The sequence below is a fragment of the Puma concolor genome, chromosome C2 (assembly GCF_028749965.1).
Source record: "Puma concolor isolate L17-30 chromosome C2, mPumCon1.1.hap2, whole genome shotgun sequence".
NCBI lineage: Eukaryota > Metazoa > Chordata > Mammalia > Carnivora > Felidae > Puma > Puma concolor.
Genome location: NC_141675.1, coordinates 51,320,085 through 51,344,283, shown reverse-complemented (window position 1 = coordinate 51,344,283; position 24,199 = coordinate 51,320,085). Strand labels below are relative to the sequence as shown.

At 38.6% G+C, this 24,199-nt stretch overlaps 1 protein-coding gene across 9 annotated transcripts in view; it reads right to left on the bottom strand.

Annotated features, from left to right (window-relative positions):
- Window positions 1–24,199, bottom strand: part of LEKR1 (leucine, glutamate and lysine rich 1) — a 222,147-nt gene that overhangs the window by 24,914 nt on the left and 173,034 nt on the right. For 7 of the 9 annotated variants that reach the window (XR_015240078.1, XR_015240079.1, XR_015240080.1 and 4 more), the window contains 3 exons: window positions 21,133–21,297; window positions 18,161–18,460; window positions 6,078–6,381 (listed from right to left, as the gene is read on the bottom strand). Coding sequence is in view for 5 of the 9 variants with exons in the window: in XM_086674580.1 (XP_086530706.1) it covers window positions 6,078–6,381; window positions 18,161–18,460; window positions 21,133–21,297 (769 nt within the window). In the remaining 4 variants the exon portion in view is untranslated. Of the gene's footprint in view, window positions 1–3,734; window positions 6,382–18,160; window positions 18,461–21,132; window positions 21,298–24,199 lie in introns of those variants that run through there. The other 2 variants (XM_086674581.1, XR_015240081.1) reach the window with 2 other exon arrangements.

Genomic DNA, 24,199 nt, shown 5'->3' with positions numbered 1-24,199 from the left:
GGTCTCAGAGAGCCATTTGTTTCAGATAGGCGTGAGGGAACTGAGTCTAGCAAGATTATTTCCGTTCAATACTAATGTATAGCTCTTAGAGGTGAAATATGCCAGGGCTTTAACATGTATAAGGATCACCTGCGGATCTCATTAAAATCAGATTTTATTCAGTAGATTTGGGTGTGAGGACTGATAGTCTGCATTTCTAATAAGCTCCCGGGAGACATTGATCCTGCTGGATCACTTTGAGTAATAAGAATTTAGAGCACTGATACTATTCTTCCAGCCTACAAATGAGATGTTTGGCCAAGATTTGGAGGCCATGGCTTTCTCATCAAGTCAGCTGTCAAGCAGTTATAAGAATTTAAAAGATTATTTAACCTCAAAGGGAACTATTATTTCCTTCTGTAAAATTATAGGTCTGGACCAGGTGATGTATCAAGTCATTTCAGAACTATAAAATTTAAGGATTTTAAGATAACCCTTATCGTATTTTGGCTACTATCTCCTTTACTTTCCCTCATAAACAGTTTATTGCGCTGTATTAGTCCCTAAGGTCACCACTGAGTTGTGCTTTGCATTCTTTGAGGCCAAGATGATAGTTATTTTTTAAATGTCAATTTCCATCTTCCTCCTCCATAATTCTTAGAACACGATTCAGATTTGTATTTTTTTTTAACTTTAAGAATTCTTATAAGTCCTGAGTCTGTGGGATTAGTTTACCTGTTTCCCAAATGAAATGTAGTTCCCATGATTTCACATTTTTCAGACAAGCTGTAATATTCTTAAATAGAAGGGTGATCCTTTAATTGGACCGATCTCATACACGGCACCCCTGCTAAGTGGCAGTAACTAGTAACAGTTTTAAAATATATTTAATAGGGAACAAATTCTTTCCCTTCTCTGAATAGAATTCGAGTCAGCTCCTTCCTGTTTATTTCCGTCGTCAACATCTTTATTCAGAACTTCATATAACTCTTGTCTGGACTACTGTACTAATCTACCAACTTGTGTTCCATCTCCAGCCTTTCCACCCCATAATTATTCCTATAAACCTCTGCCAGATTTCAACAAAATGCATGCCTCTTTTAGTCAAAATGCTGCAATGGCCTTTATTCAACACCTCCATGCTATGGGGTCAGGTTCCCACTACTTCCCCTCACCAAGTATTTTCTACACTTTCCATGCCTGTACCTCTTTATACATCTCTTCCATCTGGTATACCTTCTTCTATAAAACCCTACCAATTTTTTAAGATCTATTATAAATGCCAGTTCTTGCTAAAAATGCTCCCTGATTTTTCCAGCAAGAAGATGAACTCTTTGCTTTTGATTCTCTCCTCAGCATCTACTACCTGACATTATAATTTCTGTATATACGCCCTCTTGCTCTCTACTATACAATTCTCGGGAAACTGTAGTATGTCTTCATTTTTATAGCTCTCACAGTGCTTTTTCAATTCTCTGTATCTGTTGAAGAAATGAGTGAATGTATAATATAGCTTCACTGTTCTACAGATCAAAGTGCTCAGAAACTGCAGAAGTTTAAAAATTATTCCTTGGTCTTAATCAGTATTCATTTCCAGGTAAATTAATCTCTGTGACACAGTATCCTCTTGTATATTTTGGGGTGGAGGTAAGGGATGTCTAGTAAATTTTTTTACTCAATGGTTATAAAACATCATGCTGTATAAATGCTGGAAAAGAAGGAAATATTTTGACTTTCTGGATCATGGTAAATATTGTCATAGGATATGTGTGTTTCAGATTCAACTACAGTGTTATGAAGAAAATTTTATGTGTGAAAAAGATTATACAAAGATGACATAATTTATATTTAAGATTTTAAAGAGGCAACCCAACTATATTGGCTTCACAATTTATTACTATATGGGGTTAATATTTTCAAAAGGAAAAGCAGAATTTCTTCCTTAAGATACCATAGACAACACCTTAGGAATGCGACCATTATTGTCTATCATGGCTTGAGGACCATTAAAGGTGTTCTGAACAAGATATATTATTTTACTAAAACATGTAAGTGAAGGAGCACCTGAGTGGCTCAGTCAGTTAAGTGTCCAGCTCTTGGTTTAGGCTCAGGTCATGATCTCATGGTTCATAGTTCTAACCCTGCGTTGTTGGGCTCTGTGCTGACAGAGCACAGCCTGCTTGGGATTCACTCATTCCTTCCCTCTCTGCCCCTCCCCTGCTCATGCACTTTCTCTCTCTCAGAATAAATAAATTAAAAAAATAAACCATGAAAGTGGAAAAGTAAAAAATATATATCTATAATCATTGTAGGATTTGTGAACTTTGGACACATATTAAATTGATTTCCTGTGCTCCATAAGATACAAAATGATGGTCAGGAATTTTGAGCTCCAGTGCATTAACCCTTTCAGGATACTAGGTTGCTTTATCAGTGCAATACTGCAATTTTAAGAACCTTAAAAGATGCAGCTTGAGAAAACTTGTTCCACAATCAAAGCAATTAGCTATAATTGATCTGTAATACTACAAAAACCTTTGGGACTAATAGAACATTTTAAAAAATCTTAGTTTTGGAGCGCCTGGGTGGCGCAGTCGGTTAAGCGTCCGACTTCAGCCAGGTCACGATCTCGCGGTCCGGGAGTTCGAGCCCCGCGTCGGGCTCTGGGCTGATGGCTCAGAGCCTGGAGCCTGTTTCCGATTCTGTGTCTCCCTCTCTCTCTGTCCCTCCCCCGTTCATGCTCTGTCTCTCTCTGTCCCAAAAATAAATAAACGTTGAAAAAAAAAAAATCTTAGTTTTACATAATTTTCTTTTTTTAAAGTTTCTTTTTGAAAGAGACAGAGCATGAGTGGGGGAGAGCAGAGAGAGAGAGAGAGAGAGAGAGAGAGAGAGAGAGAGAGAAATCTGAAACAGGCTCTAGGCTCTGAGCTGTCAGCACAGAGCCTGACATGGAGCTCAAATTCATGAACCATGATATCATGACCTGAGCTGAAGTTGGAGCCTCAACCAACTGAGACACCCAGGTGCCCCTGCATAATTTTCAACATTAACATCTCTTCCAGTCAATTCCATTGCCAGAAAATATAACTTTTAAGTAATTCTAACTATAAATACAGTAATTGCATTCAAAAAGACTTTGAAAAAGATCACTTGAAAAATCTATGTTAACTATAGAATTCTCCCATCTTTGTCTACCAATATTAAATTGAGAAGAAAAAAAAAAACCAGGGTTATAATTATTTGAGGAATATTTTCTGTGATATTCTTTTCTTTTTGCACCTATCAATCCTTCCACTGAGGTCATGGAAAACAGATGTATATAGAGAAATTAAAACTAATAGATTTAAATTAATATCCATTATATGCATTTGAGAGCTCTCTTTTGCCATAGTATTCACTGCCTCCCTAACACTCTTGATATGATACTGTTTCATGCCAGGAGTTAGCTCATCAGTGAGAAAATCAAGGGAAGTTTATGTTCTTAACCCCCAGGTTACATACTCTAGTGCGATTCTCTTTTCTTTAAGTGTCTTCCTCTAAAAAATCCCAGCACATAGCTTAGATGGCACCATTCAAGTGGTCTAGCTTGATACAAATGTCAATATTGTCTCTGTCGTGTATCCACGGAATAACCTCTCTAATATACTTGTGGAATATAACACAGTCTTACCGTGATTCTATTCTCAGAGAGATTATTTACATAATGACTTGTTATATTATAAAGTGAGAGTATAACAACAAACCAAGAAACCAGATTTGCACTGATAGTCTTTATCACTTTAGAAAAGCTTACACGTGACCTTCTTTACAAATTTAAATGTGTTCATAATTTAGGGAAAAAAATGTATCCCCATGGTTCCCGAAGAGAGAGCTGAAATTGGGAGACTGTGGAAAAGCGTGTATCATATGATGGCAAAGAACCGCTTTCCCGAATTTTCCTGTAGGCTTTTATTAAAGTTTTCTCTAGCTTCTTCCATCTACCTCACGTCACGAGTACTTGTAATTTAAACATCCAAATACCAGGTCAGAAACATCGAGGTCTGGTCCAGTAGTTCCCAGGGGGTGGCACGGGTACTACTGTCATTGTACACAATGATTTTAGGGGGTACACCAGCCAACATTTTGTAATTTTAACAGATACATGTTGATTTTCAAGTATTAGCAAAAATATACCTAGCAAATCAAACTCGTTACTCTACAATTATTCTTTCTTGGGCCAAGCTTTCTTTTTACATAACTTTAAGTTTAAAAAGCGAGGGCATTTAAAGAAAATATTAGGTAAACACTATGTGGGGCTTCTGACAAAAGTCCTGATGGAGGCTGGGGAAACTCTGATGAGTGGGAAAGTGAGTGGAGTGGTTGGGGTCGGTTAACGGTCTGGTTTTAGCTCTGTCACTAGCTGTACCTCTTTAGCAAGTCGGACTTCTTTGGGTATCTATTCCTTATTTGTAAAGAAATGGTTGGGGTGACCTCTAAGGTTCACTCCAGCACCACCATTCTATTGTTTTGTTCTCTTGTCAAATGCCATTATAAGGAACATCGATCTCTGTAAAGTGAAACTAAGCATTCTAAGCCTTAACACAAGATGTGCTCACTTAAACTAGTCAGGGAAATCGGCAGACCTAATGTGGAATTTTTTTTTTTTTTTTTGAAGTTAAAACACACGATTGGTAGATTAGACTAATCCTTTTAAAGATTAGAGATAAACTTGAATTTACTTAGCAGCTTTACTTTGCTTTTTGCACATGGGAGGGATTCCAAGTACCTTTGGATTCTCTCATGAACATAATAGCCAGACAGAGGAGAGTTTTATGTGCCATATTTGACATGTGCTACTAACATTCTCATCTGGGATTAAAAAGCTTGGATGTCCCTGATACAGTCAGATGAAGCATTTAACTAAAGTCAGTGTTGGAAAAAAAAAATGCAGTTCAACTTGAAGGGGAAAAAAGATGGACAATCACTAGCTTAAGGTAAAGACTTATGTTTTAAGAAACAGGAGAAGCCTGAAGCTTTATAACTTAAAATAGCTGTTTGGTTTCTGGTTTTAATTTTTCACTATGAAAATAGAAAATATGTTAACCAATTGGCCATTTTAGGAGGTAATAAAACGTGAACCCCCAAATTAGCACTATGTGCCTCTATGAGACTGTCTTGAATTAGTTCTTTTCCCAATGGCTCAAATCAAAATCTAATCGTGATTACTAAAAACCATTCAATGTAGAAAAACTACCTCTACCAAGTAATATTTACATGGTCAGCCAGACTGTTTCTAAAAATAATCTCTAAAGTTTGAAAAGTAAACCCCCTTGTCCTTGAATTGGAGTTGGTGTCCCTTTTTCTAGAAGGTCCCAGGTTCACAGGAAAGACTGTCTTCTTGAAGGGTACCTATCATTACTTCTGGCCTAAAAAGAAATTGTATTAACCAATTAAATTGCAAAATGAAAAGAGAAGGTTTCTATGATGATGTTGAATTCTGTGAATATTTGAACTAAATATTTTGGAAATTATCAAATTTAGGACTAATGTACTTCTATTTTCTATTTGGAATACTAATCACATCTATTTAACCTATTCAGCTCAACAAACAAATGAACAAACACCAACAAAACCAACACAATCTATTTTTGGTGGAAATATATCTGCTTGTAAAGGTACAAAAAAAAAACAATAGCAAAGATGCTATGGGTGAAAAATTTTACCTGGGATCTCAAAAAGGGAATATTCAGAGAACACATCTAAACATCCAATGTAGACACATAGAAATTGGCCCTCTGGAATACCACCAACTTCATTATCTGTTGCAACTTCAAAGGCCTCTTGGAAAATATGGCTTCACAATTCCTAGTTTTTCCAACTATCCTATTAAAAATATCTATAACCGTGCATTCTTGATCTGTGATAATAATTTGACCTCTGTCATCCTCAGTTACACTTGGTCTGGGAAGTACCAAGTGTCCTGCTTGGAGCTGCTCCTGGCTGGATCAGTCACTGCTGATTTAGTCTCCTCCTCAGAATGGCAGTCAGTCTTTGTCCGGTCTCATTTACGGAAGATGCTCGACCCCTGGGAGGATGGGGCTGGGGGAAAGTAGGCAAACCTGAGCTGCTGACCCTCTTGGGTTGAACTGAGGTTGGGGCAGTGGTGGGTTTTGACACTCCATGCAGGCTGGGGATTTTGATTCCTTTTCCAGAGTTCAGTCTTGTAAGGCTTCTCTCTCCTTGGCTGCTGACCACTGCAGCAGAGGAGGTTAGGCTGCCCTGGTTAAGGGAACACGGCGACAAAGGTAAACTTCCACTGAGCTTCCTGAGCTCCAGAAGCTGTTCTCTGGCTTGGCTCAAAGCCTGTGTCAGTTCAAAGCGTTCTTCACACTCCCTGCGCACTGTTTCCTGAAGAAAAGTGTTCTGAAATGAGAAAAGGTGGGGGGAGAAGCATCCCTAGCTTTAAACTGTACATTTGGATGGTAATTGGCAATATAAATGGAGAAGTGAAATGGAAATCAGAGGTCCATCTTTGACTGTCTTTGTGGCTACTCTACCACATGGGACAGACAAGTCAAAAACGCAAATGATTTGTGAAGCTGGAAAGAACTTTGAGAGGACATTTGGTTCAACCCTTGCAGTTTGCAGAATAGGAACCAAGAGCCAGTATCACTCAGATGGGTAGTGAGGGGCTGGTGCTGGAACCCAGAACTTCTAATGCTTACTTTAGTGGGGTTTCAGCTCGTTGGCATATGTGATGCCTAACAGTTAACATTTGTAGGGGCAAGTATGTTAGTTTATAACGAAGGTAAGCTGCAATACACAAGAAACTGGAGACCAAGGATGGTGTTTGTGGCTTTATCATCTGGTTTTCATTAATCCTACCTGAAATACTCGTTGAAAAGGCAAGAGAGGAAGGGCCAGGGAAGAATATTAGTTAAGTTGCTCTGTTAGATGTCATCTCATCTCCTGTTCTGACAAAGAAAAACCGTGAAGGCCTACTGCTTATTTGACCTGCTGAAAGTAGCCCAGCCCTGAAGTGGTAGGTCCTGCTCCCAGCTGCCCATGCCTAAATGAATTGTCTAATTATATCAAGCATGCAGGGACCGATTTGTTTCTGGACACAGAAGCAATTAAAAAAAAAAATAAGACACTTCATCTATCTTTGCCCAAGTTTTCTAAACTTAATCTAAACTTTATTTTAAGTGGCACACCATCAATGCATTATTTCCTATTAATAGAGTTAGCTGGCAAAATATGTTGAAGTGATTAGATTCAAGGGGCTTTCAATTACTTAGTATAAAAAATTCCCTTGATTAAGAAAGTTATGAGAAAGAGTTAAGTTTATTTGAATATATAAAAGAAAAGAATGGATAGCAGTTAACTGATGAGGTCAATAAATTGCTGACATGAATAACAGGTGCACCAATATGGAAGGATAACGTAATGGGTGATGTGATGACAAGGGCTCTCATTAAAATAAAAATAAAATTCAATCCATTCACTAAAATTAAATTCACGTCTGAAAGGAAAGGAGTGGTGTTCTATGGAAAACATCCGTAAAGCAAGTCACCTAAAAGCTATTTTAGGCAAGTGACATTGCACTAAAGGAGGAAATGAAAAGGTGGAGTGAACTCAAAGATGTCCCCATAGCAAGTATAATGGGAACAAAGTGCCGGCCAACTCCAGACTGGACTTTGGAAGGGCTGCTGATCATCTTGGTCTGGGGCCCACTGCTCTGGAACTCATCCTTTTTCAAGCTATTAGCTTCCAGTACAAAGGACTATTTCTCTTTCTTCTGTTATTTCAAATCAGGAGGACCTCTGAACTGAAAACAGGCTCCAGAATTAGGACTTCTATTTTTGTATTTGCCATAAACACTGTGAAATCTCAGGTGAATCTCACAATATCTGCATATCCTCTGCTACCATTACCTCCTGTTTTAAAATTGAGATTATAACTCAGTTTTGTACAACAGGCAATTCAGATGTTATAATTTATTCAACCATGGAGTATCAAAATGGAAATAGAACACATCAAGTTTAGAGGATTGCTATTTCGAGGGTGGGGTGTGTGTGACAGGGCATGACAAGAGCACACATGGATGTGGCCAGAGCCAGTAAGGGAAAATTCCATCATGTGTGGAAAAGAATCACTCACTTGTGATTAGATTGCTTTCAGTGATTTAGGCAAAATATCTATCTTTTGGGGCTGTTTTTTTTTTTGAAGGTTGTTTTTTTGGAAGAATTTTAATGTGTGTTTTCACTCAACAACGTAGGAAAATGTGTAAGATGGAAATTCAGTAAGATTGAAAATCCTGGGCAAACATGAGACTAATCAGTGAAGCCCTAGAATTCTAAACGTTTCAGGTAAAATTATCTTTGGTCATATTTTAGCATGGTAAAATGGTAAAGAAGGGGCAGTGGGGTTTTCCAGGCCAAATGGGCAGCGAGTGCAAATGGCTGGTAGTGACAGTGGGAGAGGCACATCTTGGGATGACACACGGCTTAGTATGATTTGGATGCAGAATGAACAGGCAGGGAAGAGTGAGCAGGGTCTGATCGAAGATGACTGTAATAACATGCTAAATATTAGAGTTTTAACTTAATTATGAGGGTCATATGGAGTCGTTGAAAGGTTTATTTCAAGCATGGGGCTGGCATGGTCAAATTTGCATTGAAGGAAGATCCCTTTGCCAGCTCTACAGAAAATGGCCCCAAGTGGGGCAAGAAAGGAAACAGGGAGGATCATAAGAGACCAACATTTTCACAGAGGAGGTTCCTATCCCCTGCACCCCTTGATTAGGGTGGTCTGGGCACAGGAGAATTAGTGTTTCTGGGTCCTAAAGTTCTGTTGATGGTGAAGAGCATTACCAGTAGAATATGTCTATAACATTTTCAGATGAAGGCCACTTTGGGCTTAAAATATGGCTTAATCACACTCCCACTGGGTAAGTAAATGTCAAAATGAAAATATAAATTAGCTTTCCATCTGTTTGAAATTTCTAATATTAAAAAAATGGCCAATTTCCCCCACTCTTTACAATGTAAAAGTAGTTTATTTTTGTGTTTGTTTTCATTTTTTTCCCTTAGAGACAGCTGGATTGCTTTCAATTCCAAAGACAGTGGAAGAAGCAGGAGAAGGCTTTGCTGGGTAACCTGATCATTCTGAAGATGAAAATCCCATTTGTGATGGCAATCACTTGAATTTGGCAATTTGGGGGGAACATGCCAGGAAAGCAAGTCCTCAGTGAAGAATAACCACAGATGGCTGTCTTTTTTATGCTTTACGTCCAATGAGGTCTGAACCAGTCATGGAATGATCAGATTATAGTTTCTACCCACCCACACGAGATATATCCCAGGGTGAGTAGATGACTGGACAACTGGGTGGGGAGCCAAGGCAAAGGGAAACTGGAAAAGGTGTGGAAACCAGAAAGATGAGTAGGAGCTAGTAAAGGATGTGCCCAAACTTCCATTTATGGCTTCTGTTCAACTAATCTGATCAGCCCAAAACACTGCAGAAAAACAGAAGAGATGGCCCTTTGATAAGACAGGAATGAGAACCTGAACAGATTTCCAGGAAAGAAGTAAGATGGATGGTAGGCAGGCTGTTCTAAAATTGTATTTCTGTGCTCACAGACTTAATGGACATTGTGAAATAACTACTGCAGATATATTGAAACAGAAGTAGAAATGGGGAAATATAAACAACCCCTAGGACTAATATGCCTCAAGAGCAGATTTTCAGAATGGGGAGGAAGAGCCCTTGAAGGCACAGTGTTCAGGATTCAATTGTCTAAGTCAATAATCTAAGATTTAATTAGTATTAATTAAATACAATGGAAACAATTTCTCCCTATTTTTTCTCATTCTGTCAATTTTCTGGCATCTATACTCTGCATCCGGGCAAACTGTCTCCAACATGTAAAAGGCGGTCTTGCTTAGCTCTCCCTCTGCACTGCTGAAGCCTCTCAGTCTGACTGCCTCACTCCTGTCTGCCCCATGCCTCATGGTTAAGGTTCTCAGGTTGTTTGTTCACCCATCCTCCCTGCCAACCAACCCTAGGAGTAGCCCATGGTCACTAAAAGCTTTCCCAGTTCTCTCTCTGCTCCCTGTGGAGCCAGAGGTTAGAGAAGAGATTCATATGTTCTAATTTTATTTGGTCCCTAAATTGAGAACTAAGTGGTTCCACTAATTAACTAACTTAATTCACTAACCGGTGCTTTGTTTTCTCATAAATGGAATTACCAGAGAAATGTGTGCCATTTTATCTATATCAATTAAATATGTAAATATAGAAAATGAATATCCTTGGAGTGGCTCAGTGGGTTAAGTGACTGACTTTGGCTCAGGTCATGATCTCATGGTTTGTGGGTTCAAGCCCCGCATCGGGCTCTGTGCTAACAGCTCAGAGCCTGGAGCCTGCTTTGGATTCTGTGTCTCCTTTTCTCTCTGCCCTTCTTCTGCTTGTGCTCTGTCTCTCTCTCAAAAATAAAAAATAAAAAATTTTTACAAAATGCATATCCTAAAACTAAGCAAATCCCTCCTGCCAAAAAAAAAAAAAAAAGCTCTTTGCAAACACCATATCTACCTCAAATTTAATCTTTGACTTCACACAAATCCATCCTTGCCAGATTTATTAGTAAGCTTTCCTAAATAAATGGGTTTTCTTTTTTTTTTCTTAAATAGGTTTTACATTTGAAAAATATTAGCCCCACATTGGGCTCTGCTATGAGCATGGAGCCTGCTTGAGATGCAAAAAAAAAAAAAAAAAAAAAAAAAAAAAAAAAAAAAAAAAAAAAAGCACTCCTTCACACTTCCAAGTTCTACCTCCAGGGAATAACTATTTTCAGGTTTTTAAGCTGTTTCTTGTGATATTTATTTTCATATTTCTATGTAATAACATTATGCAGTTATCTCATGGTTTTTCAGTTTTGAAGTCATTATCTAATGGCTTCATAGGATAAAAGATGAGGATTCAGCTTCCCATTCCAACTCCTAGCAGGTGTTTCTCTTTTTCCCATAAGCAGATATTCCTGTTCCCTGGGAGAAATTTCTATCACAATTTTGTTGAAAAATCTTCCCAATTTCCATCACAATTTTTATTTTGCTTTATATGATTATAGTATATAATATTATGTAGACCTGAGCCATGCAGTGTACTATGATTACATTTCCTTTCTGGCATGGCTTCCTTTCACAGTTAACTATTGTCCCACTATTTATCTGCTTAGGTTTCTGGGTTGTTGATTACTTATTTTTCACCAAATCTACTTATATAAGTGTAAATATCCTCTCAGCATGTTCGAACACTCCATGTAATCTATCAGCTTCTCTTATATTGGAGACATACTTCTAAAAACCCTCCATTCTGCTGAACCCAGCCTGGTTGTTCTCTAAATCTGTTGCCCTGCTGTAATTCTCAGATTTCATCCTTTCTCCCTCTCTGACCTGAAAACTTCCTAAGAACTTATGTTTATCCTTAAGGTATAGATATTTCATGATGAAATGCTTTGGTGGAATGGCTTTACCATGCATTATGCTGAGTGGACCCTTCTTCCAATATAGAAGTGTATGTCCTTCACTACTTAGAAATGTTCTTGATTAGTTTCTGCACTAATCTTTCCTCCACTTTCTCTGTTCTCTCTTTCCAGAACTCCTCTAATTTTCTTTTCTTCTCTCCATCTCTTTGTTTTTCTCTTCTATTTTCTGGGAGAGTTATTCATCTTTATCATCTAACCCAAATATTGAATTTTTTACTTTAGTTCTTATATTTTAATATTTATTCTTGTTCTTTATTCATAGCCTCTACTTATGTTCCATGGATGCAATATCTTTTCTTTTCTCTCTCAGGACATTAATTGTACTCTTTTTTGAAGCTCCCTGCATGCATTATTTTGTATCTTTTTCTTCTGAGTTGCTTTTTTTTTTCCTTCTGAGTTTTACTTTGATCCTAGTTTGTCTCGTATTTGAGGTGTTTCTAAAACATTTGATGATCTTTGGCTGTTGACGTTTAAAAAGGAGTCTCCTAAATGTTACTGGAAGCTCTGTGTGTCTAGGTGAGGGCTTAATGACTGGTATACTTCTTAATGGGTAGATTAGACATGACTATTGCCATTTCACTGGGAGATCCCAATTGTCAATATCCATAGATCTTTTTCCTCTCCTCTCCTCCTCTCTCCCCTCCCTTCCCCTCCCCTCCCCTCCCCTCACATTCCCCTCTCCTCTCCTCTCCTCTCCTCTCCTCTCCTCTCCTCTCCTCTCCTCTCCTCTCCTCTCCTCTCCTCTCCTCTCCTCTTCTCTTCTCTTTTCTCTTCCTGCATTTCTCCAGAGAAGATTCTTCCAATTTCCTAGCTGTTGATATATAAACCTAGTTGTCTATTCTGGGAAGTAAGTGGGTAAAGTGGTTCAAGAGGTCTCACTCTGAGGTACAGACTTTCATTCTAGCCTTATCCCACAATCTGCTCTTCTGTATCCTCAGGTGCAAAGCCTCTTACATTCAGGTTTTTCTAGAGTATAAACCTTTGGTATACTGCCAGGATGGTGGGTGAGGTTGCTTAGGGGTTAGTGAGGGCATCCGAGGATCTGTCTGTTCCTTTCGCAATTATTCAAACAATCCTGTTTTCAGATCCACTCCTCTCCCTCTTTCAGAAGTATCTGGTGTCTCCAATCACTGAGTCTTTCCAGCATTGTGTCACATAATTGGATTTGCTCCTTTTAGGGTTCCACCTCACTTCCCCAATACCCACAGGCATCAGGTTTCAATATCCTACAATCTACTAATTACCTCTCAACACTGCTTTCTCAGTTTTCAAAATTTGATCAATGTCTCTTTCATCTAGTGTCAACTCCTTCCTCTCCTGTTCTCTTTTCCTTATGGATATATTCACTTTTTATTAATTTACTGTTATTTTAGTGATGTTTTGGGATTACACAGATAAACATATGTATTCAATTCTCCATATTTAACCAAGAGCATTATTATTATTATTATTATTATTATTATTATTTTTACTGTTTTTATTTATTTTTGAGACAGAGAGAGAGAGAGAGACAGAGTGCAAGCAGGAGAGGGGCAGAGAGGCAGACACAGAATCCAAAGCATGCTCCAGGCTCTGAGCTGACAGTACAGAGCCAACGCGAGGCTCAAATTCACAAAATGTGAGATTATGACCTGGGCCAAAGTCAGACGCTCAACCCTCTGAGCCACCCAGGTGCCCCAAGAGCATTGTTTTTTCTTTTTGAATGTCTTTCATCTTCATTAGATGGCTACAGAAACTGATATTTTAAAATTTCTGTCCCATTGTCTTCCTTACTGATAATCTTAAGACAACAAAAATATTGAACTTCCTTTGGTAGTTCCTTTCTGTTTTTGTTTTGGGTTCCTTTTGGATTTACCACATTCTTCCTCTGAATTACTGAATTACAACACGTAATTCTCTGTCAGTGCAGCTGGGCCACACTGTCTTGACAGGACTCACATGAAGCTAGTAGGAAGGAAAACTGGCAGCAAGAAGCATGTGACTATTTTAATCTGTTTTTAAATGATGCTCTATTCCCTAACATATTATATTTCTTTTTGAATTCTTTCTTCTTTTAAAAAAAATATTCCCTTTTTTTAGGCGTGTCTTTTCCCTATGAAGGATTTTCATGGGCCCCCTTTCAACATTCACATTTCCCATACAGCTCTACTTTCCATTTTCTCCCCTTTCACCTGCATCTTTTGTTGCTAAACCTTCTTGATCCTGGTGTTCCTGTGGATGCTCTCCAATCATCCGGCTCCATGCAGGAATGCCCATTTGCCCTTTAGAGGCTCTGGCTTTCCTCCTATCCTTAAGAACATTCTTCATACAATTAAAAACAAAGTCCACCCATTCTCTGGCCTCTTGAAAGAGAGCAAAGCTTTCCTGTCTTTAATTAGCTTCTTTATTAGACCAAAAATTTATCTTCATTCTAATGACAATTTGTCCTTCACTTTGCCCTTTTTTCTCCAGAACCTGACAAACTTCAAGTATCTGAAATGTGTGATCAAAATAATAGTGTTTTTCACTGTATAAGCTACAGCCCCTATTCTTTCTGGCTCATAAATCCTACCCCTTTTATTGTCTCATTCCCAATTTTTATAGGAATATTCTGGGTTTTGGTATGCTTAACCAGAGAAGCAGCCTTAATTATTTATTCTTATAGTTCAGTGTCAATTATTTAACTTCGAAAGGAAAATCTAATCGACCTCCCCTCCTTCCACCCCAGCTAAAGGAAGTCTGTCCCTAGGCATGTCCTTAGGTAACTTTACTTTTGGAATGATCCTTTTCTATTCCCCAGTACTGATCAATGATCATTTAAGTGCCAACCCCGTGCTTTGTATATCTCAAAACTCTACATTAAAGAAAAAATAAAACTTCATCTCTAAGTAGTTTCCTTTTACAACTACTGAGCAGAAAGAGCTCCACATGTAGCTCCTTTGGCTGAAAAAGAAATTCATTCTTCACTTTTAATCTAGGGTCTCTTGCCAAAATTATCTCTAGTGGCCTGGCCCTGAGACTGGCAGCCTCTAGGATGGCTCCCAGTTATCCCCGCCCTCTTGCTTATTCACATCCTTGTGCAATCTCTTTGCTTTGGATGTGAGCTGGACTTACTGACTCATTTATAATGAATAGAATTTAGCAGAAGCAATGGGATGTCACTTCTGAGATTATGTTACAAAGACTGTAGCTTCTATCTTAGACACCTCTCTTGCACTCTCATTCTTCCTCACTTGGTGCTCTGAGCCAACCCAGCTGTTGTTCTACATAGAAGTCCTTGTTGTAAGGAACTAAGGGAGTCCTCCGACCAACAGCCAGCAAGGTGCTAAGGCTCTCAGCCCAACAGCCATAATAAAATAACTCCTGCTAACAACCACAAAGTGAGTCTGAAAACAAATCTTCCTCTAGTTGAGCCTTTAGACAAAACTGTATGCCTGACTCCCTGACACCAACCTCACAAGAGGTCTTAAGCCAAAAGTACCTAGCTAAGTCAAATTCAGAGCCCTGGCCCACAGAAACTGTGAGATAGTAAATGCTTGTTGTTTGAGAACACTGAATTTGAGAATAGTGGATTGTTCAACAAGGGATAACCAATAGGCCCTTAAAGCCAATTTTTAAAGATTTCAGTCTATGCTTTTTATATAAGTTTCTGTTTAGGGGCGCCTGGGTGGCTCAGTCGGTTGAGCGTCCGACTTCAGCTCAGGTCATGATCTCACACTCCGTGAGTTCTAGCCCCACGTCGGGCTCTGTGCTGACAGCTCAGAGCCTGGAGCCTGCTTTGGATTCTTTGTCTCCCTCTCTCTTTGCCCCTCCCCTGCTCATGCTCTGTCTCTCTCTGTCTCAAAAATAAAACACAAACAAAAACAAAAACAAAACATATATAAGTTTCTGTTTAGGTCATTCTTTCCTCTGGATGTCAATGTAATTACTCATATAAGATTTTCTTATGGCACAAAAACAGACACATAGGCCAGTGGAATAGAATAGAAACCCCAGAACTAGACCCACAAACGTATGGCCAACTCATCTTTGACAAAGCAGGAAAGAATATCCAATGGAAAAAAGACAGTCTCTTTAACAAATGGTGCTGGGAGAACTGGACAGCAACATGCAGAAGATTGAAACTAGACCACTTTCTCACACCATTCACAAAAATAAACTCAAAATGGATAAAGGACCTGAATGTGAGACAGGAAACCATCAAAACCCTAGAGGAGAAAGCAGGAAAAGACCTCTCTGACCTCAGCCGTAGCAATCTCTTCCTCGACACATCCCCAAAGGCAAGGGAATTAAAAGCAAAAATGAACTACTGGGACCTTATGAAGATAAAAAGCTTCTGCACAGCCAAGGAAACAATCAACAAAACTAAAAGGCAACCAACAGAATGGGAAAAGATATTTGCAAATGACATATCAAACAAAGGGCTAGTATCCAAAATCTATAAAGAGCTCACCAAACTCCACACCCGAAAAACAAATAACCCAGTGAAGAAATGGGCAGAAAACATGAATAGACACTTCTCTAAAGAAGACATCCAGATGGCCAACAGGCACATGAAAAGATGCTCAACGTCGCTCCTCATCAGGGAAATACAAATCAAAACCACACTCAGATATCACCTCACGCCAGTCAGAGTGGCCAAAATGAACAAATCAGGAGATTATAGATGCTAGAGGGGATGTGGAGAAACGGGAACCCTCTTGCACTGTTGGTAGGAATGCAAATTGGTGCAGCCGCTCTGGAGAGCAGTGTGGAGGTTCCTCAGAAAATTAAAAATAGACCTACCCTATGACCCAGCAATAGCACTGCTAGGAATTTACCCAAGGGATACCGGAGTACTGATGCATAGGGGCACTTGTACCCCAATGTTTATAGCAGCACTCTCAACAATTGCCAAATAATGGAAAGAGCCTAAATGTCCATCAACTGATGAATGGATAAAAAAATTGTGCTTTATATACACAATGGAGTACTATGTGGCAATGAGAAAGAATGAAATATGGCCCTTTGTAGCAACATGGATGGAACTGGAGAGTGTGATGCTAAGTGAAATAAGCCATACAGAGAAAAACAGATACCATATGGTTTCACTCTTATGTGGATCCTGAGAAACTTAACAGAAACCCATGGGGGAGGGGAAGAAAAAAAAAAAGAGGTTAGAGTGGAAGAGAGCCAAAGCATAAGAGACTGTTAAAAACTGAGAACAAACTGAGGGTTGATGGGGAGAGGGAGGGAGGGGAGGGTGGATGATGGGTATTGAGGAGGGCACCTTTTGGGATGAGCACTGGGTGTTGTATGGAAACCAATTTGACAATAAACTTCATATATTGAAAAAAAAAAGATTTTCTTTAAATTCTTCTTTGAGAGCAGGTAATGGCAGCTGTCAGTCTTGTTCCTAATTGCATATATAGGGCCTAGCACCTGGCCCCTGGATTCAACACTTCTATTTTTTTTACATGTCCTAGTGTATAGGTTACTCCTCAGTTTCCATATTGCCATGTCTTTGGATATTTAAGAGTTAGAAAACCTGCCAGTCTAACTGCCTTGATCTCTCTTTCCTTTAACCAGTTGACCCTCCTTTAGAACTTCAACACTGCTGTCTCATTTGAAGCAACTCTGTATCGCCTCTCTCCTTTGGGTTTCTCCAGCAGAACCAAGTCCATGTGTGCTGTCCTTTCCCACTCATGCCAGGACTGGTGGAAGCAGCAACCTTGATGAGGGAGGCTATGCTATTGTGTGTTGGCAGGAGATGCTCAATCAGCTGACTCCCTAAACATCTGGAGAAGCAAGTAGCATGTTTATTGGTATTTTGAAAGAAAGAAAGAAAGAGCGAAAGAAAGAAAGAAAGAAAGAGCAAAAGAAAGAAAGAAAGAAAGAAAGAAAGAAAGAAAGAAAGAAAGAAAGAAAGAAAAAGAAAGAACGAACGAAGGAGGGAAGGAAGGAAATGAAGCCTGGCAATGTTGAGTGCTAAGCCTGAGGGTCACTTTGAAACTTAGAAGCAGAATCACTAGAACTCAGGTTTCCTGAAACAGGAAACATCATATCATGGAGATTCAAATAGAATCTTGGCTCTGCCATGCTGTGTGACCTCAACTGCTTTGCAGTTCTGAAATAAGAATTCATTAGAAAACAATTTCAAGTCAAAATAATTCTATTCCAGTTTAAACAAAAATATTGCTGAAATAATCATGCATACATAAGAAAGAAGACCAACTCATGTACATTATGCTATAGTTTAGGTTGACAGAAAGATAAAGCCCTAAAGAGAAATTACTTTCAGAATATATTGTCCAAATTATTTTTTGAACGTAAGCAGCAAGTGCTCTAAAAGTTTCTTTGGCAAAGACTGAATGTCAAAACCAGTAAGACATAAATACGCAAAGATTTCTAGTCTTAGAAGTTTTAAATGGTTTTTGCAACACAGTAGAACTGGGTGCTGAGGAAACCATAGAGATCTTGTAGTTCAGTGAATTTCATTTTACAGAAAAGGAAGCCAGGTGAAGAGAGGTTAAGTGACTGCCTAGTTAAGGACACAGCCAGGATGTAATTCCAGGTTCCTGACTAACAGTCCTCAACTGCATGACACCAAGCTACCTTTGATGTTTGTTTGTTTGTTTACTTTTTGAAAGAGTGTGTGCTCTTTCACTAATCACAGCGGCACCATCGTCTGCTTCCTACCTGTTCCTGGGACTGGTTAAACTGCTGCATCAGTTGTGTTTGTGCCAGCATTACTCTATCTAGCTCATCTGACTTCAGCTTCATTTCCTTCCTCAAGTTCTCTGAAATGGAATCGTTACTGTCAGTTTCTTTCTTCAGGCGGGCTTCAAATTCTGCAACCAAATTTTTAAGGTTTTCAATTTCTTTCTCCTTTGATTCAGAATCTTCAGTATGTCGGATACAAGATTCATGGAGTTTTTCTTCAAGGGTGGCCACTTCCAGCTTTAGATCTCTAGTAGCACTTGCGATTAAATCAGATATCTGTAAGATAAATCTTGTATTAGTTTGTAGGCAATATCTCTAGGCAACCAAAGAGTCCTTATGGCTTTAGGAGGTTTATTCTAAACAATCAGTGTGCTCTTCTTATCAAATGAAAACAAATCCTATGACACTATGTAGGCCTCCAAAATTTTCTTTTTAAAAGTTAAGACTAAAACCTATTTTTACCACCTTAAATGGAATTGCATTAATCACTTGGGCATCCTTGGAAATATATAAATCTTTGTGTCCGGATTGAGCTACCAAGGACAGCTCAAGTCTTGATCCACGTACCTGTCTGGATTCAGTGTGGGGTGGCTTTGGGACCTAGAAATGCCTGATGTTTGGGGATGCACACAGAGGAGCACCACAGTTATATTCTATTCATGCTATAATTATAGTAAGTTTTGTTTTGACATATATTTTTTCTTTCTTATATATGATGACTGGAGATGCCCTCAGGTACTATACCTCTAGATCAGCACTGCCCAGTAGAACTCTCTGTGATGACAGAAATAGTCTGTGATGTCCAATATGGTAGCCACTAGCCACCTGTACCTACTGACAGTAGTATGTCAGTAAATGTTTAGCAACTGATGCACACACACACAAAAAGCCAGATTTGTATCTAGTCTCCATGTAGACTCCGTGTGGACTGGGTGTAAATACTCTCACCACGGCCAATTCCAAGGTATCAAGGTGACATAACCAATTGCTGAGTTGGGAAGAGAGGCCAACAAAAAGGCTCTGGCTTGCCAGTACTGGCTAGTGAGCATTTAGAATGTGGCTAATGTGGTTGAGGAACTGAACTTTAAATTTAAATTTTAATTACTTGAAATTTAAGTAGCCACATATGGCTAACATACTAGATTGTACAGTTCTAGAGAATACCAGAATACTTTGCAAATATACTATCTCTCAGGTGGTACTTCTAGATAAAGAGATGAGAGAATGAGAGATAAAGAGAGAAGATGAGGAGCTTTTCCTTAGAGTCATGAAAGTCTTTAGAAGGGAAAAGACTGCTTGTTTTCTTTCTCCTTAAAAAACAAAGAACAGAAAACAAACCAGGAAGAGCAAAGTTGCTTCTGATGAAACATATCCTTATTATTTGTGCTACAGATATTGTCACATTATAAATATTAGTACAACAAGAAACCAGTCCATGAAGAATCTGGAAAACATTCATAGACCAAAGTTCCAAGGATTCTGTGAACTATTATTTACGAGTAATGCATCCAAAATTTGTTTCAAATGTTAAATTTACATTAAGAATAACTTTTGCAAGAAATCTATTCACACTTAGTAACTTGAAAAATTAAATTAATATTCCATTATATTCAATTAATCCAGGAAGGAAGAGGATCATTGCTAGGTCTGAGCAGTCGTTTCCATCATCCAAAGGAGAGCTGACACTGAAAAAGAGCAGGTTATCTTTGGGACAGGAGACTCACAAAGCCACAAATATGTTTTGATTTTTTCAAAACAGGAGTCAGCATTTACAAATCAAGAGAATTCAATTAGAAAATCTGGATTTATGACTTCTTTTAAAAAACTATAACTCTTGGCAAGTTGGGGCCTGCCTTAATAGGCTTCTTCTGGAAGAAAACTAGTATAGGAGAGGTAGAAACTTGGGTGAGCTGAGATTCTAAGCTTTCAGCTATCAGCTTGGAATCTCTCAAGTGCACCATTGTCCCAACAGGATTTCACTTACAAAACACAAATTCAAAGATAAAGTTATTAAGAATTTCAAGACAACATTTGGAGAGCATTAAACCCAAGAGGTATGAGGCATTTCTGAGTGTGGGCCCTGTGACACTGGACTTGCCATATACTCACGTAGCTGGCCCTGCCTATTGTTCACAGCGCTCTTGAAAAGGCTGTACCATATCTCCTGTTCACTGAAGTAGAGGCCATTAAGTCTCATTTGATGCCTAATTTACACAGACTGTTAATGAGTTTATTCAAAGTATGGGTTCCCCACTGGGTCTTGGTTAATATACACACACATATACATACACACGAACACATACGTATATACACAAACACATGTATATATATATATATGGTGCTCAGGTCTTATAATAACAGGACAACCTTAACAAAACCTTAAATTATGTTTAGGGGGCACCTGGCTGGCTCAGTCAGAAAAGATGCTACTCTTGATGTGAGATTATGAGTTCAAGCACCACACTAGGTGTAGAGGTTACTTAAAAATAAAATCTTCAAAAAAATTATGTTTAGCACACACTGTTTCAGAAATTATGGAGGTAGATTACATTTTTAAATATTTCCCTTCATTCAAAATGTCTAGAATTGAAAATATTTGCAATTAAAGGAGATAGGCTTTAGTTGTTGGGAAAATATTAATTACGTAAAACATCTCCTTATCATTTAATGTTGGATATTTGAAGTGTTGGAATATTTAGTCATGCTAATTATTAGTTATAAATTTATGCTGCCTAAAAAATAATTTTATTGTATGCTGATATGATTTATTTCAGCTACTTATTCTGGAAAATAGCCAAACCATTCTACCCATGTAGCTAAAACCAAGGCACAGTGACTATGAGGAAAGCTACTTGAGTTATAAATATTGTACAGTGTTCTTACAAGGAAATAACCAACATCTATAGTTTGAAACCCATTAGATAATAATGAACATCATAATGACAGACCTTCATTTTTAGTTCCTCTTGTTCTTTCTTATATTTACAGATTATTTCTTGATGTTTTCCCTTTTCAATATCAAGTTCCAGTTTAGCTTCTGCTTTAAAAAGCAGAGCTTGCTCCTCAAACTCAACTAAATGCTGGGCTCTTTCCTTGGCAAGTTCAGCTTCAATCTAGAAAATAGTATTTACCACACATTTAAAACCATTTGACCTTAAGAAAAGGAAATTAAGCTTATTTTCAGACTTTAATTAAACAATTTTTAATTCTAATATTAATTGTTTCATTAATTGAATTTTTTAATTCTAATATTTAAAAAGAATCTGACTCAGAACTTAACCCAGAAAAAAAAATGACCTTGGGTCAAATATTTCAAGATCTTCTAAGACCTTCTAAGCTTTTAAAATGAGTAGAGAAGTTAAAACAATATATTCTGACAGTTTTCAGGAATACTAAAGCTTAGTGTTCTGTACCTTTGTATTATAAACCCAGTCCTTGCCAGAAACCCTATAAGAAAAAAATAAAAAGATTTTGAGCCCTTCAGACTGAGGTCTACTGAAAGCTCAGAGGAGATATAAAATAGAAATGTTGAGTTTTTAAATGATCTTTTCTTGATGAGACCCCAGAAAGTTCTGTAGTCACAGATTATCATTTTAATGTGACTGAGGCCAGAAGGATGATTAAGGTAAAACACAGTCAAGTCAGTGATGACTGTATCCATATTGGACCCAGATAGAACCATAGCACTGGAAGGGACCGTAGAAATCCCCTGGTTCCATTTCTCAAGCTTCCATGAATTGTGGAAAGAATCAGCAAGGGTTTTGGATTCAGATGGAACTGAGTTTAAATCCTGGCTCTAAACCCTTGGCTCTGCCACTTTCTAGCTGTATAATCTTAAATTGTGACTGTAACCTCTCCTGGTGGAGTTACAACCAGTTCCCTTGGGAATCATTATGAAGATTAAATGGGACAAAACATCTGTGTAAAGTTCTAGCATGAGCAGGGATTAAATAGTCAGTGAAGATTACTCCTGTGCTGTGACCCTTCAATCTCTATCACAGAATCTACACTAACCATTGTCTGCTCTGTGCCTCAACACCCCTAGAAACCATAACTCACTCCTTCCCAGCAAGCATTTCCATTTTCAGACAGCACTAAGCATTAGGCAGTTTTTCCTTTAGTTGAGCCAACATCTCTCTCCCTGTGGTTTTTAACCATTGGTTTTGGCTCTGCCTACTGGAGCAAGAGAGAGAACAAATCTATGAGTACTGGAGTCATTCTGGCCTAGTCGCTCATCTAGTGAGATTAGAGAATCCCAGTGACAGGCTGGCTCTAGATTTACATTGTGCCACGATTATAAATTCTTAGAAGGAGTAAATGCCAGATAACTTGGGAGAAAAACTGTCATATCTGACTTACTGTGACTCTGTGATTCAGACCACTATACAAGGAAGACAGAGGTCAACATGAATTTCTCAGGGAAATACTGAAACCCGGGTACCAGGAAACAGAAAATTTGCTAAGAAAGTTAACAGAAAGTCCTTTAAATTAAATAAAATGCAGATAGAAGACTAGCCCCAGTGTGGGGTCAGTAGAGTTTATTGCACTGGTTAGAGGGCTGAGCATTTCCTTTAAGGAAAAACAATTATGTTTATACTCAATGCAAGGAGTTATTCTGGTTCTCTCAAAGTAAGTTTGTGGGTTGTTTGGGGAAAAGGATGCTAAGGATCATTTAGGAACGTGATAGAATTGCTCATTTGTGTTGTGTTCACACTTCTAAAGACAAGGAAAGCCTCAGAGTCTCTCAAAAAAAGAACAGATGTTTTTCTGAATTCCAGGTACTTACATCCACCTGCCTCCTGCTAGCCAATATCTCAATGAGATATACCAGAGGTGTCTCAAATAAACTGAAGCAGAAACCTTTTTTTTTAATATATGAAATTTATTCTCAAATTGGTTTCCATACAACACCCAGTGCTCATCCCAAAAGATGCCCTCTTCAATACCCATCACCCACCCTCTCCTCCCTCCCACCCCCCATCAACCCTCAGTTTGCTTTCAGTTCTCAACAGTCTCTTATGCTTTGGCTCTCTCCCACTCTAACCTTTTAATTTTCCTTCCCCTCCCCCATGGGTTTCTGTTAAGTTTCTCAGGATCCACATAAGAGTGAAACCATATGGTATCTGTCTTTCTCTGTATGGCTTATTTCACTTAGCATCACACTCTCCAGTTCCATCCATGTTGCTACAAAGGGCCATCTGAAGCAGAAACCTTAATACAACTGTCTCCCCCTGCCCCCGTTTCTTCCCCAGTCCGAACACAGTAACCACAATCCATCTAGTTATTCAGGTCAGTAACTGGGGCATCATTTTTATCTTTCACACCTAACTCGACACCAAGTCCTATTCACCTCCAAAAGATGCCTTGAATTCATTCATTTCTTTTCATTTCCACTCCCGACGCTCTAGTTCTGGCCACTATCACCTCTTCGCTGGCTTCCTTACTGCCACTCCTGCCTCTCTCCAATCTATGACACACACAGCAGGGTGTTCTTTACAAACTATAAACTGGATTATTTTATTCCCTTTTAGTGGTTTCTCAATGCATTACTATAAAATCAAAACTCCTATACATGATTTTCCACTGGGCCACCACCAGCCCATGCAACACTTTTTTGTGAATTGACAAAGCACCCCTTCCTCAGAGGAACACAGCCTCATGCTGAGCAGAGCACTTGGTGAGCAGAGCACTGGCTGGATTCCAGCTCTCTTCTCTCCCTTGGCCTGTACTACTGTGCTGGGCACAAGGCAAACACTGTTTATGGCAGCCCTGAACTTCTCCAACCTGACTTTCACTTTCCCCATTTGATCACAGCCCCGTGCTCCAACCATGTTGGAATAGATGAGTCAAGAGCACATGAAAGGAGGATATCAAGTGCAAAACATTTGAAAAACTCGCAAGGTGTAACTTTAAGAGTTATTAGCTCACAAGATGCCTTGATACTATTAAAAAAAAAAACAACTAAATAAACACGTTTTGAGAAGCTGAAGAAAAATGTGTGCCAAGGTACTAAAA